Source organism: Carlito syrichta, unplaced genomic scaffold, assembly GCF_000164805.1.
Source record: "Carlito syrichta isolate Samal-C Ts95f unplaced genomic scaffold, Tarsius_syrichta-2.0.1 Scaffold314064, whole genome shotgun sequence".
NCBI classification, from domain to species: Eukaryota; Metazoa; Chordata; class Mammalia; order Primates; family Tarsiidae; genus Carlito; species Carlito syrichta.
Window position 1 is genome coordinate 53,810 of NW_007258160.1, and position 14,176 is coordinate 67,985.

Consider the following 14,176-nt stretch of genomic DNA (forward strand, 5'->3'; position numbering starts at 1 on the left):
GAGCCCTAGAGATCTAATAATGACACGTGTTCTTCTGAGGAGGAAAGGGATTAGATATAGGATGCACTTAGGCTGTGAGTACATGGGTAGCTTAAGTCCTATTTCTTAGGCAAAATCTTTGTATTCAAATCCAGCATTAATTACTTGTGATGAGAAAAGCGTATGCAGACTGGCATGTAGATAGACTGCACTCTATCCCATTTTATATTACCCTAAATTAAAAAAAAAACACAACTATGTAAAGCTTAAATTTTATGCAGTGGCCCAGCACAGTGTTTCGTCACAAAGTAGTAGTGTAAGCTTCTTTTAAAGCAGATTGATGAATAAGTGAACACCTTTTTCAGATTTTCAAGAATGAAAATATTTCAAATCCTTTAAAGAGTAACACCTTAGTAGTAGGCACGTGACCTCTATGAAGGGATGTAGTATTTCTACTCTAGTCACCTTCTTAGATCACAGGTACATTTTTAGGAAGCTTAGAAGACTTAAACTTTAAAGTCAAACTTACTTAATTTCATTTTTCACAGGAAGTCTAACACTTAGATCATTATAAGCTTCCAAAGGACAGAATTTTTGTATGTTTTCTCAAGCATATAGAACACTGTCACAGTAGGCACTCAATAAGTATTTGTTGAATGAATGAATGAATGAATGAATGTTGTTCCTGTTAGAAAACACATGATTGCATTGGTTTAAATGAATTCATTATGTAAGAACTTTATGCTTGCAGTAAATTGTTAAAGGAGGTAGTATTGTTTCTCATACTCTAAAGAGCCTCAAATGAACATTCTGGATGGTTGGAACCCAACTCTCAGCATCTTTTGGCTGTCCAGTAAAAAGAAGTTAGGAAGGGGAACAATGGCTACTCTAGATATTTAGTTAGGGGTTCGCAGATGTGATGGAAAGGTAACAGTAACTTTTAGAAAGCAAGTGTTGGAAATAGTACAGTTGATATTTAAATAATATCAACAGGGAATGGTGGCATTAGGGATGCCACACCAATGCATAGTTAAAAACTCATGTATCACTTCTGACTTGCCAAAAATGGAACTCCTAATAGCCTACTGTTGACCGGAAGCCTTACTGATAATGTTATACATATTTTATATATGTATTATATGTTGTATTCTTATACTAAAATAAGCTAGAGAAAGGAAAGTGTTAATAAGACAATCATAAGAGAACATATATTTGCTATCTATAAGTGGAGATGGATCATTATAAAGGTCTTCGTTCTTGTCTTCATACTGAGTAGGCTGAGGAGGAAGGGAAGAGATTGGTCTTGCTGTCTCAGGGGTGGCAGAGACAGAAGAGGTGAAGGAGGTGGAAGGGGAAGCAGGAGACGCAGCACAACTCGTTGTAACTTTATTGGAAAAAATTCACAGGTAAGTGGACCCGTGCAGTTCGAACCTGTGTTGTTTAAGGGTCGACTATATTATTATATTACTAAACTCCTTCTCTTCCATTGGGGAGTGAGCCTATTTCTTCCAAATTTACTGTGTTTACTGTAGAAAAAATTTGTTTGTTTTTGAAACTACAAATCTCTGATTCTATCCAAGGCAGAAAAGCGGGGCTGATGGTTAGAGCACGTGCCTGGACTTGGGAGTCACAGTGTCTGGGTTCAAATCCATGCTTCACCATTTGCTGGCTTACATGTCTTAGGGCAAGGTTTTTAGCCTCTGCCAAAGTTCTTTCATCTGAAAATAATGCTAATAATAGTACCTACCTCCCAGGGTTGTTGTTGTGAGCATTAAATGTGCTAATATGTAAGTGCTTGGAATGTGACTGGAACAAAGAGGGGGCTAAATATTTGCTATTTTTATTATTACAATTATCAAAGCAAATTGAAGAATATAATATGCTTGATAGAAATTTATTTTTAAAAAATCACTTTGCAGGAAATACTTTTTTTTTTCTAAAGCAATGGTTACTTTCATATTTGTTTAGTTTCCATGTATGCAATATACCATCCCCAGACATTTTGGAGGCACTGTTTAGTTCCTAGACCCTCACACCGTGAATTACATGTCTTCACTTTTGCTGAGCTGTTAAGCTTCATTGTGAAGGATACAGCACTCCTAATCACCCAAGGTGCTGAATAGTTGAGACCCAGGCAGGCCAAGAACTTTGAAGCTATGTGACTCTCACCTGACATAATAATCTGCTTTGCCAGATGCAAATATTCTGTTCTCACCTGCCTGTTCCCCCATTTTGATCTCTCTGCCTACTTTTTTCATATGCATTTTTTCCCTCTGGCTTCTTTAATAATATTAGCACTTCAAAAATGGACAATACTTTGCCGTTTTCAAATCATTTTCATATACCATTATCTCATTTGTTCTTTACAGCAGCTCTACGTGAGAAAGGTAGATTTCTCAGTTTTTGATCAATCCATATGTTGTTTTTTCCTTACTTCCTTCCTTATCCTTGAGACCACAGTCCATCATTTAAATAATATTTTGGACAATGTCCTAAGCTTGTTTGCTTCTCTGCTATTTTATCATCCTCTCTAGTAAAATCCTAACCCTGAATGAAAACATATTCCATGTCTGAGCAACCAGGCCCTGCAGTAACAATTTGTTCGCACTGTAAATTTGTTATCACTCCATCAAACATACCTTCAGCACAGCTTGGCAATCCTCTGTTTTTCTCATAAGTTTATTCTCCATTTCCATGACTATTCCCACATTACCCATTCTGTTCAATATTTTGACTCTACTCATGAACCCCACCTTGGGCATGACCTCAGTGCTGCTTTGACACGAGCCATTACTTATGTCCTCATCACCATTACTGCAAACCTATGGCTATCTGTGACAATTGCATCTTCCTTTCTTTCTGCTATGTAGGGAAACTGCTTTTCTTTATATCTTAGGCCATGTCTTCCATCTATTCTTTTGATCTCTTCACATTTACACTGTCATTCATTCCTTTTCTCTTGCCTGGATTGTTCTCAATACCTTTTAAACAGGCTTACATTAAAACAAACAAACAACAACAACAAAAAACCCCACCAAAACTGAAATAAAAACCCCTCAGTGCACCATCTCTGTCCTGCTATTGTCTATTGCAAATGAGTTTAATGCACATGGAAGTATTCCAGAAAATGTAAAACTTAAAAAAAAAAAGAAAGAAAAAAGAGAGAAGAAAAAAAAGAAAAACTTTGTAGATTTTCAAGAGTCAAGATATTTGGTGAAGCCGGGCTCAGTGGCTCAGCCTGTAATCCCGCGCCTTTGGGAGGCTGAGGTGAGTGGATTGCCTGAGCCCACGGGTTCGAGACCTGCCTGGGCAACTTGACGAGACCTCATCTCTACAATAAATCAAAAATTAGCCGGGTGTGGTAGCGCGCGCCTGTAGTTCCAGCTACTTGGAAGACTGAGGCGGAAGGATTGCCGGAGCCCAGCAGGTCGAGGATATGGTGGCCAGGAGCGGCCACTGCACTCCAGTCTGGGCGACAGAGTGAGACTTCAACTCAAAAAAAAAAAAGATATTTGGTGATATTAATGTACAAAATGATGTAGTCCCCAACAAGGGCAACTGGAATTTGCTTTCTGAACAGAAAGAGGAGGAGGGGGTGAATCAGTAAACTCCAGTACAACTAGCAAATCGTCACCGAAATTTGATCTACCTGCTCTGTAGTTTGTGGTCAGACTGACTGCTCTACCACCATCATCAAATCAAAATGAATGAAAAAATACTAAAAAAGGCGTTTGTTCCTAATGACATTTTATTGAGGAAAATGTAACACGAACAGAAAAATTTCTAACTTTGAGTTGCAGAGTCGTTTTTCAATCCTCTGGTCCTTCACTGTCGCCAGTGAGTAGTAGTGGTATATAGGAAGAGACAGTGATGGGAGGATGCAGGTATCATTAATGATCAACCTAACAATAAAACTCGAACACAGTCTTTAAAGATGAGCAATCATGGATTGCCTGAGCCCGCGGGTTCGAGACCCGCCTGGGCAACTTGGCGAGACCTCATCTCTACGATAAATCAAAAATTAGCTGGGCGTGGTAGTGTGCGCCTGTAGTTCCAGCTACTTGGAAGGCTGAGGCGGAAGGATTGCCAAAGCCCAGCAGGTCGAGGCTGCGGTGGCTGGGAGTGGCCACTGCACTCCAGTCTGGGTGACAGAGTGAGACTCCGACTTAAAAAAAAAACACAAAACAAAACAAAACAAAAAACAAAAAAAAGAGATGAGCATTCATCGTGGACAAGAAGAACCATCTGCTTAAGAAGTTTCTGCAGAGTAGTTTCACTTCATGAGATTAGACTGACGCCCCTTTTTTCTTTTAATATGCAGGAGGATGTGGTGGGTAGCCGACATTTCTGGGAGGAACCAGTTCTGGTGGCAAGGGGTTGTTTGAATATGCATTTGGAACGATGAGGACAGCCTGGAAAGAATGAATAAACACAAGCAATATTGTCACTACAATCCTACTTATTTTCCCCTGGTCCCATCAGAGTCAAAAATAAAGAGCACTCTGGTAAGCACATAATGAAATTTAGCAGACACAAGCCTGTATTTCTCCAACACATGTTCAGATTATTTTACAGTTGATTAACTTACCGTGTTGGTGTTGGTGATAGTTTGGTTGGCAAAATGGGCTGTGGTACAGGCTATGGAGAGTTCCAAGAGGGAGAAAAGAAACAAAATGGCTGAAATGCCTTTTCCAGAAAGCTGAAATCAGAAATAAACATAGTAAAATTTTGGCTAGTCAAGAGGGCTTCAAAAAGAACACATTTGACTCATCAACTCACGCCATGACTATTGTGTATATTCCACTCATGCTATGATTATTCCTCCATTATCACCAGATGCTTATTTCAGGGGAGTATGAATTTATTTTGGATTTTCTTTAAAATGCCAGAAGACTTTCCTTTTGCCAGTAGGACTATTTAATTTAGAATATTAGAAAGGGGGTCTTTTATTTTTTTCTTTGCAATGGACTTGTTTTTATAAAATTTAACTATTCACTAAAAAAAAAAAGAAAAGAAAAAATTAAAGCAATATGAAAACCAACTAATCATGCCAAATGCCACTGCTGAGAAATAACCAAAGTCTACATTTGTTAACTTCTATTCTTGATCTCTATATATAGGCAAAAGGCAAATATAAAAATGGATGTCTGGAGAGGCAGCATGAGAGGAGATGGAAAAAAAAAAAAAAAAAAGAAGAGCATGACCAAGAGAGAGGAATATTATTCTCTAAGACTCTAAGAATGGAATCACGTTATTCCTATTTTGAAATAAGATATTACGTTTAATTGAACTCTCTATAGGTCTTCTATTTGATTGGATATCATGTATAATTTTCCTTGATTCACACTTCCACTTATCTGGGTCCAATTTGTCTTCCTTGTTTCCATCTGCGGCTTGAGTTCTAGATAACTGTTTTAGGTCCATTTTTCTGAATGTTAATCATGAGGTTGTTTTAGGGAAAAGGAGAGCTTAGCTGACACCGAGCACGTTTCTTGCTAGTGAACATGAACTTTGCTTTCTCTTCCCTCTGAGAGTCTGCTGAATGCCTGGTAGGAAGACCTGCTTGAAGGCAGGAGGGATATTGTATTCCTGTGGGTTTCTGCTCATTTCCCTACTGGAGCAAGGTGCATTGAGAGATGGGGCCTTTCCTACTTCTCCTGAGGTCCTGGGGTACCACCCCCAGGCTTCTGTATCCTGGATACAGAAGTACAATACAGGAATTGCTGTATCCTTGCTCAGAATTGACTGTTTTCCACCTCAGACTTCTTAGCCCTTGATTGGAGAGTGTTAGTGAGACTAAGTAGTTTTTGACTTTCCTTCTTTCCTCAGTTTTGTTTCTGTGAAAACAAGAGCCACTGCTAGGTGTTGTGCTTTTTTCTGCCACCTCGAACCACATCAGAGTGATGTGTTTCTCTACTTGGTTGCCAGCTTTAGAGCTGTTTTTTTGAATAATTTTTGTTCTTGTCTTGGTAGTTTGGAGAATGAGCTTTGTTCTTGCTTCACCAAGAGTCCCTCATCTATTCTTGCCTCCTTAAAAGCTTTTCAACTTACACTGCAGAGTTGTTCTTTAAAGCACAAATGTGATCGTTCCAGTTCCTTGCTTAAAATGCTTCTGTGCTGTTCACAAAGGAGGATTGTTTCAGAGCCTTGTGGAAAAAGAGTATGCCACCTACTTGAAACTATTGACACTTGAAAGAACAGACTCCTGGGTACAGATGTCTGATGGCATTGCTTAGACAACATTCAGGTCATACCAGCAGTTGGAGTCAGGACTCTAGAACCATTAGGTTGAGAAGCAGATGGTTTCAGAAGACTGATGCTCCACGACCCAGTGGAACAGATTTACTTACATGGTACTGAATGACCTGATAAGGGCATGTTATTGTGGCTATTTGTTCAAAGTATTATTGATACTGCCTTAATGTTCTGTTTTCTGGACATATAGGAGAGTCATTCTATTAAGATATATGTAGCCCACCACAATTTAATAGTCTTATTTTTTTTTAACTGGGAAAAAAACTTAAGAAACCAGACAAACAAACAAAAAATAAATCCTCTTCTGTGACTTTCCTTTTCTCCCAGAATGAAGACCCAAATCCATAACATGGCCACTGAGGTAGGATGACACCTTCCAGTCCAATCTCGTTTTATACTGTGTTTTTCCATTCCTTACAGATGGTGAGCATTTCAGCCCTCAGATGACCCATTTCCTCTTAAGGTCAGAGCCCATGCTTGCCCTATAGAATGATGAAACGTAGATGATTCTGTTATGAGCACATTCGGAGGCATATGCTTCTTTGCAATGCTTTCTTTTTTTAGGATTTCTCTTGTAAAAATTGGATGTTCTTGTTACTGGCATTTCTTCTGAACACATCCTTTCTCTAAAACAAAGAAGCTATTCAATAACTTGACTATCTTATGTATCTAGAATATAAATCTTTGGAAAATAATGTATGGGCAATCCTAGGGGTCTTGGAGGCTTATCTAAACCATTCCCTATTGTTGATGTGATTGACAGTGAGATAGACCAATGAGGGATGTCCTTTCTGCCTTATTTGTAGTGGTAGGTAACTCTCTTACTTATTTCTATAGTCCTAGAGATCATATGACTAGGGGTAGGGCTGGAATAGAAAAAGATATTCCACTAGGGATGTAAGAAGAGATAAGAGATAAAAAGTAGACCTATTCTATGGGCAGAAAAGAGAACAGGCACACGATAGACTATAAGATCCTTACCACCGCCCAGTAGACTTGGTAGTATGTGCCATTGATGCTCATATCCACCACCAACAGAATCACTCCAATGATGGCAAAGATGGAACTAACAATATTCATTCCCAGGCTGCCTTTTATCTAATGGAGGTGGCAAAAAAAAAAAAAAAACAAAAACACATCAATTATATGTATGATCAATGAAATTAAATGAAATAAGAATCAATCAGATGTAATGTTCTTAATTTTTGAAATCTTGAAACAATATCTTGAGTTCTGTTACTATTATGTCGTTACAATAAAAATTACTCTATGTGCAGCCTAGACACAGAACACTTCTAAAAAGGTGTAGAAAAATGTAAATAATACAAAGCAGGTACTCATCCACTGTATTTATCTAAAAGCCTTATGCACAAAAATGACTATATTTTATTTATGAACACAATCAAGGAACAAATAAACTCTTAATGAGCACTTTTCTGTGACAGCGTGTTTAATTATTTAAGTTATCTCATTGAACTCTTACAGCCATTGTATGAGGTAGTAGAGCATCTGGTTTTATCAATGGGACAGTATATAGAAACAAAATTTTGTTGATAAGTTTAGGGATTAATGAAAGTCCTTAAGTCTCTCCAGGGACTAGGTAATGAACCCCAAATTTAGAAAAAAGAAACTCTTGGGGCTTTTGTGGGTAGGGGTATCTTTCCCCAGTTCCTGAGACAGAATTTCGACACACAAAAACCAAGTCCTCCACTGACCTCCTGGGGTGGCACAGTTAGAGTTCTTTGAGTTCTGCAGCACGCCTTAGAGTCTCCTGGAGAGCTCTACAAGGCTCTTTGAAAAATCGTCTTCTCCAAAAGGACAGTCAATACTTGGACAGTCTCAGCGGGAAGGACCCATAAAGGATGCATTGAAAGGGTGCTTTATTTTGTTTTGGGATGACAACAGGAGTAGTTAATTGTAATTAGGCTGATTTTATTTTATTTTAAATTAGCTTGATTTAATTATTTTTGTTTGGAAGAGCATGAACCACACAATTCTATGTTCTCATTTCCTCATTCTTCCCTCTTGTGATGGATAATTACATATAATCTTGAAACCATCTCTGTACTAGTTGGTTCTAGTCCTTGGCAAATCATTTTCTTCTTCCTGGTTTCTATGGTAGACCAGGAAATTGCAGTAGGTGGGGTGGAGTGACTAAGAATTGAAAGCCCTGTTTTGGTGATCATTATGATAAATTCTCATGGAATGAGCTGGATGCTTTTAATGGTGATTGAAAGAGTTGTTAGACAAAACCTCCATCTGAATAAAAACAGGAGAAATTCACAAGTTAAAAATACAAGGCAGAGCTGAAAAACGGCAAATGAACCTTAGAGACTGTAACTGAAGTGGCAAGTGGGTGTTTACTGCCTCCTGGAGCCTTCTCAGACTTGACTTAAAGCGATATGACCCAGCCGAACCAGCTTTTAGGTTAAAGCTTAAGCAATCCTGGTCTTTATTACTTCCTGCTCTTTTGAGTTCAAGAGTCAGGATATGGACCTCTGCCCTTTCTTGAAGGCAAATGGTGTGGCCCATTCCCCCACCCCAGCACACAGCCCGTGGGACAACCAGGAGATCTTTGGGAAACGTGCTCCTATTCTCATTTCCTAAATCCAACTTTTCAACTTCCCTTCCCCAATAAATTAAACTAATTTTTAGAGGGGTTTAAAAAATAGAAACATTCTGACTTACCAGACAAAGAGAAAACTCCTTGGATGCTGATACACAAAGAGAGCCAGAAATAATGAACTGTGGAGACAGAAATAATGTGAAATGACAGATTCACTGGTTGTGCCTGGGAACTTCTCTTTATGTGAAAGGTTGGTCTATTTATATTAATCTAATTTCCCTCTCAACATTTTCTCTCATACTTAATTTTCTGAAGTTACTCTTAGGCATATGCCCTGACTTTTTTTCTCTTTAGTTTCTTGACTATAAAGAACTCATTCTTGTTTAAGCTGTCCTCATTCTGATACTGCTCAGTGTCTTCTCATAATCAATTGTGTGTGTGTGTGTGTGTGTGTGTGTGTGTGTGTGTGTGTGTGTGTGTGTGTTTACTTTTTTTTCCCTTAGAGATTCAGGTCTTGCCATATTGTCCAGGCTGGTCTTGAACACCTGAGCTCAAGTGATCCTCCTGACTCAGCCTCCCAAGGAGTTGGGACTACAGGCATGCACCACCCTGCCCAGCTCCGTTGCATACTTTTAATCATGTTTCCAGTTCCCTCCCTTTGTCACTTTCTACCCAACAACTCCATCTTCATCTAAAATGTAATAGGCAACTAAAACGTTGGCTTGCTGATCACTGGATCAGTGTAAACTTTCAAGTATGGGCTTAAGCTCCTAATTAAACTGGGGTGTAAGTTCTTCACTTTTGACACCCAATTAAGATCTGTTATTTTTCTGAATGCTCCAGCCTTCAGATGCAGGGCTTATCAATAAATGAGTTGTAAAGAGGCTGGAGACATCTATACTTTATAAACCGGGAAGGAGAGGAGTTCCAGCAATCTACTCACAGAGAGGCCACCCCAGAATGGATATCCACCAAGAAAAGCAGTGGAGGCAAAACCCAAGCTTTGTCCAATAGAGAAGCTTAGTAAACCCAAAATAATTCCAAAGCCAATGTGCATCAGCCCAATCACGATCTGGATTGCCTGGAAAAAGAAAACAGTCATTTAAAAATTACTCCTTCACTTTCAGACCCGTGAAACATTGCTGCTGTGGCTTCTCCTGCTTTTGTGTTGCCAGCTTTGCCAAGATCCATGAGTGTCACTTAGGCTTGCATTAGAAGCAGGAGGCAGGTGGTGGAGATTCTGACATACACTTGAATAACTAGGATGCAAAGGCCTCAGTGGAAGGCCTTGTTTGAGGCACAGTATTTGGGGGAAATGTGTAGGGGCGGCCTAAAGAGAGTGCTTCAGAAAGCGCGCCTGCCTAAGCATGTATTAGCATCCCCAAGAGCCTCTGAAAGACTCTTAGAAAAGAATGCTTTGATGGTGGCTTCAGTGGCCCTCTTTTTCAGATGGATTAGTTCTCTGCTTGGGTGATTTCAGTTATGGGGAAAGCAATCAGTGAAGAGAAAATCGTTTATTGGGCATGAATTATATGCTTGAGAATGTTCTCAGCACTTCACGTTTATTGTTTCACATAATCCGCCCAGTAACTGGATGGAGACACAAGAGACATAAAGAAATTAGGTGTCCAAGGTCACACAGTTACTTAAGTGCAGATCTGGAAATTCACGGTAGCAAACTGACTCCAGAAATCAAGTCTTAACTATTCAGTAAAACCTTCCCTGAGGCCCAGCTTAGCTCTACCTCTTCTGTGAAGTCTCGCTGATTACACCAGTCAAATTACCCTAAGTTCTTTCTTTCTTTCTAAATTTCTGTTGCATCTCATGATAGGAAACACACCTTATTGCTAGGTTTGGTACTTATTTATATTGTTTTTTTTAATGCAGTGATGAGATCATTTTCTTACCAGTCAAGAGATATATTACTAAAGATAAGGGATACATCTTTTACTTCCTGAAACTTTTCAGCACATCTTCCTTCATCTTAGATAAACACAGATTTCTGAGAAATAACTGCACTAGATTGGTCTAAAAGTTGACTGTAGATTCATAATTTATCTCTTCCCATATTTATATTTTATCTATCCAGAAGACACAAGTACAAAGACTGCTGTGTTTTTTAATTGAATAACTACTAAATACAATTAAATTGAATTAAAATGAGAAACAACTCAGTTTTTATAAATATTTTTCAAAATATTTCAAAAAATATTTCTCAAAAATAAATATTTTTGAGCTTTATCAGAGTCTCAAGAAACTTCATTATTCAAAAACAATTTTATGTTTTTGAATAATGAAGTTTCTTGAGACTCTGATAAAGCTATATATCTTTCTTCCCGAAAAATTACTCTTGCACAGACACACACACACACACACACACACACACACCCCACACTTTTGCATATAGTTTCAGAGGGGTGATGCACGTTTTCTAGCCAATCTCACTTGAAGAACTCCTTTATATTTGGTTTTTACAAGCTCTTCTCTAGAGCAGCAGTTCAGTCATCTGGCTGCAAACTTCCTGTTCTTGTCCTTGCTATCATCCGGATGATGTCACTTAGATCTTGATTCACACTGGTGTTCTTTTCCCCTCCAGTAGCCCTGACTGTACCCTTTACTGATCGCCTACAGGACAGACTTAAAAACTCAGACATGGCCGGGGGTGGTGGCTCACGCTTATAATCCCAGCACTTAGGAAGGCCGAGGTGAGAGGATTGCCTGAGCCCACGAGTTTGAGACCAGCCTGGGAAGCTTGGTGAGACCTCGTCTCTACAATAAATCAAAAAATTAGCTGGGTGTGGTGGTACAGGCCTGTAGTTCCAGCTACTTGGAAGGCTGAGGCAGAAGGATTGCCGGAGCCCAGCTGGTAGAGGCTGCGATGGCCGTGAGCGTGCCACTGCACTCCAACCTGGGTGACCGAGTGAGACTCAAAAAACAAAACAAAACAAAAAACCTCCTCACAACCTTTTAAAGTATTTTGATTATGGTAGTAGGCAGCAAGCTTCAGGGGCTCCTCATTCCACACAGTAAAAGCCAAAGCCTTCTGCTCCCCAGGCCTCAGGTTCTGGCCCCTGCCACGTCTCCACCCTCCCGCCAGCTGCTCTGCCCCTTGCTCGTTCTATTCTGTTTTATTGACCTCCTCCCCATTCTTCAAATATATCACACACATTTCCAACTGAAGACCTTTATACTGGTTGTTCCCTCTTGCTCTGACATCTGCACGGCTTGCTCCTGATGTCATGGCTTTGCTCAAATGTCGTGTCCTGAGGAAAGCCCACCCTGACCAGCTTGAAACTGCCACCTCCTCACTGCCTGGTGCTTCTTACCCTTTTATACTTTTAAAATTCTCTCTGTGTCATTGAGCACATTCTGACACATTGTGTGCATGACTGCCTTACTATGTGTTGGTTTCGTTTCCTCTATTAGGCTGTGAGCTCTGTGAGGGCAGAGATTCTGCCTGCTTCATGCTCTGTGATTTTCTCAATACCTGTGTGGGGATTGGCTGTCTGAAGGGCTGGTTTGTCCCATTTGCTCAGTGGAAGCAGAGAATTTTCTCTATCTGGGAGGAGGAGGATCCCAGGGTTTGCCTCCACAGCTTAGATGGGCTGCTGGAGAGGAACCGATGCTCATTTTTACTTTTCTATAACCTCAAAACTTGAAATAGGTAGTAAGATGACTAGAAGAGTTTCTGGCCCTTAAGGACTCCTGGTATTGTTGGCTGAATGCAGAGAAGTTGGAGCTGCACACAGGGAGAGATGCAATGTAATTCTGTGGAGTTGTATTCGTGGTGTGAACGAGGCATCTGGAAAGTACAGCAAAGGGACTAACAATCCTGCCTAGACAAGTGGAATCTTCCCACAAGTAGGGCACGTTTTGCAATGCTTACAGAAACAAGGTGCTCAGTTCAAATTACCCTTTGTAGAAGTAAGGTGACATTTAGGCCACAGCATCTCCAGGGGTACTGGCGAGAAAGAGGCACAGCTGATGTCCCCTAATTCTTTCACACTCAGCCCTTCCCAAACTGTTCATTTGTAGTTCCTTCCCTTTGAAGACAACCATCAATGTTTGTTTTTTTTTTTTTTAGTTGGAATCCCACTCTGTGGCCCAGGCTGGAGTGCAGTGGCATGCTCACGGCCCCCCAGTGTCGACCTGCTGGGTTCCAGCAATCCTTCCACCTCAGCCTTCTGAGTAGCCAGAACTACAGGCGTGCGCTACCATGCTCGGCTAATTTTTTGATTTTTATTGTACAGAGGTCTTGCCATGTTGCCCAGGCTGGTCTCAAATCCACGGGCTCAGGCAATCCTCTCATCTCAGCCTCCCAAAGCGCTGGAATTGTAGGCTTGAGCCACCACGCCCAGTTGATGTTCATTTTAATGTGAGTTCACCTGCATACAAAAGCCAGGCTTGTAAACATCTCAGAAACAGGATTGTGGTTGTCCAAAAAGTCCTTTGGAGAAGTGAGATCAAGCTAGAGATAGTGGTACTCCTGTCAGACCAGTATTACCAAATCCTTCTGCTAGGGAGGGTCCTCTGTCACCTATTAGATTCTTGCTTGAATCTGAAAGCAAATAACTATGAAGGTAAAATCTATATGCAGATGAATTATTTCTACCTAAAATAAAGAGTTTCCAGAATAACATTTAGAGCTTTTAAATAATTGGATGATATCCTCTTCACCTATATCTTATCAAAATTAAAATTCTGGTAGTAAATAGACTTACCCCTAATGTCTTTGCTTCTTCTTTAAAGTTTATTGCTGCTGTTTGTGTAGATGGGTTTATGGTTTGTGTAGTGGCTTGACCCAGCTGACTGCCAGCAAGAACTCCTGGAGAAGTGATGAAGACAGGCTGACCACCTTGACCTTGATTTCTTGGGTTTACTAAACCCAGAGGCTGTTGAGACCCAGGAGACATAAAATTGCTCGATGGGTAAGGGCTGGGCAAGGCTCCGTATTCTTCAGCGTGGCTTGTTGGCTTGGATGACATTATGTCCTAAGCATTACAAAACATACTGAAATGATACGTTTACCCAGAAAAGAAACAAAATAAAATCTTGTTCAATGTCAACTATCTATGTAAGTGGAAGACAGCGAGTGAGCAGATAATGGGCAACAACAGCTAAGATAAAGATGAATCTCACTTGACTTTGAAATCCTGTACCTCCTATAGTTTGAAGGATGTAAAGGAGGGGGGGATGGGAATACATTTATTTTTCAATTCCATTTGACTTTGTAAACTCTCTCTCTCTCTCTCTCTCTCTCTCTCTCTCTGTGTGTGTGTGTGTATAACCTGAGTGCTATGGTAAGCAGAATAATGCCCATCTATCCCTACCCAACCCAAAGATATCCATACTTTAATCCAGGACTTGTGAACACGT

General features: G+C 40.1%; 1 protein-coding gene across 1 annotated transcript; it reads right to left on the reverse strand.

Moving 5' to 3' along the window:
- Positions 1 to 4,289: 4,289 nt before the first annotated feature.
- MS4A12 (membrane spanning 4-domains A12) lies at positions 4,290 to 13,785 on the reverse strand. The gene is made up of 6 exons (XM_008070935.1): positions 13,522 to 13,785; positions 9,744 to 9,881; positions 8,923 to 8,979; positions 7,216 to 7,332; positions 4,568 to 4,678; positions 4,290 to 4,391 (listed from the first exon to the last, which is right to left on the reverse strand). The coding sequence occupies exons 1-6, from the start codon at positions 13,783 to 13,785 to the stop codon at positions 4,290 to 4,292; spliced, it is 789 nt and encodes a 262-aa protein (XP_008069126.1).
- Positions 13,786 to 14,176: the final 391 nt, after the last annotated feature.

Excerpts from the sequence above, each read along its gene's own strand:
- MS4A12 (XM_008070935.1), bottom strand. The coding sequence starts at position 13,785 with ATGTCATCCAAGCCAACAAGCCACGCTGAAGAATACGGAGCCTTGCCC. Across the intron at positions 8,980-9,743 it reads CATTCTGGGGTGGCCTCTCT|TTCATTATTTCTGGCTCTCT; the intron begins GTGAGTAGATTG and ends CTGTCTCCACAG. Across the intron at positions 7,333-8,922 it reads AGGAGTTTTCTCTTTGTCTG|ATAAAAGGCAGCCTGGGAAT; the intron begins GTAAGTCAGAAT and ends CACCTCCATTAG.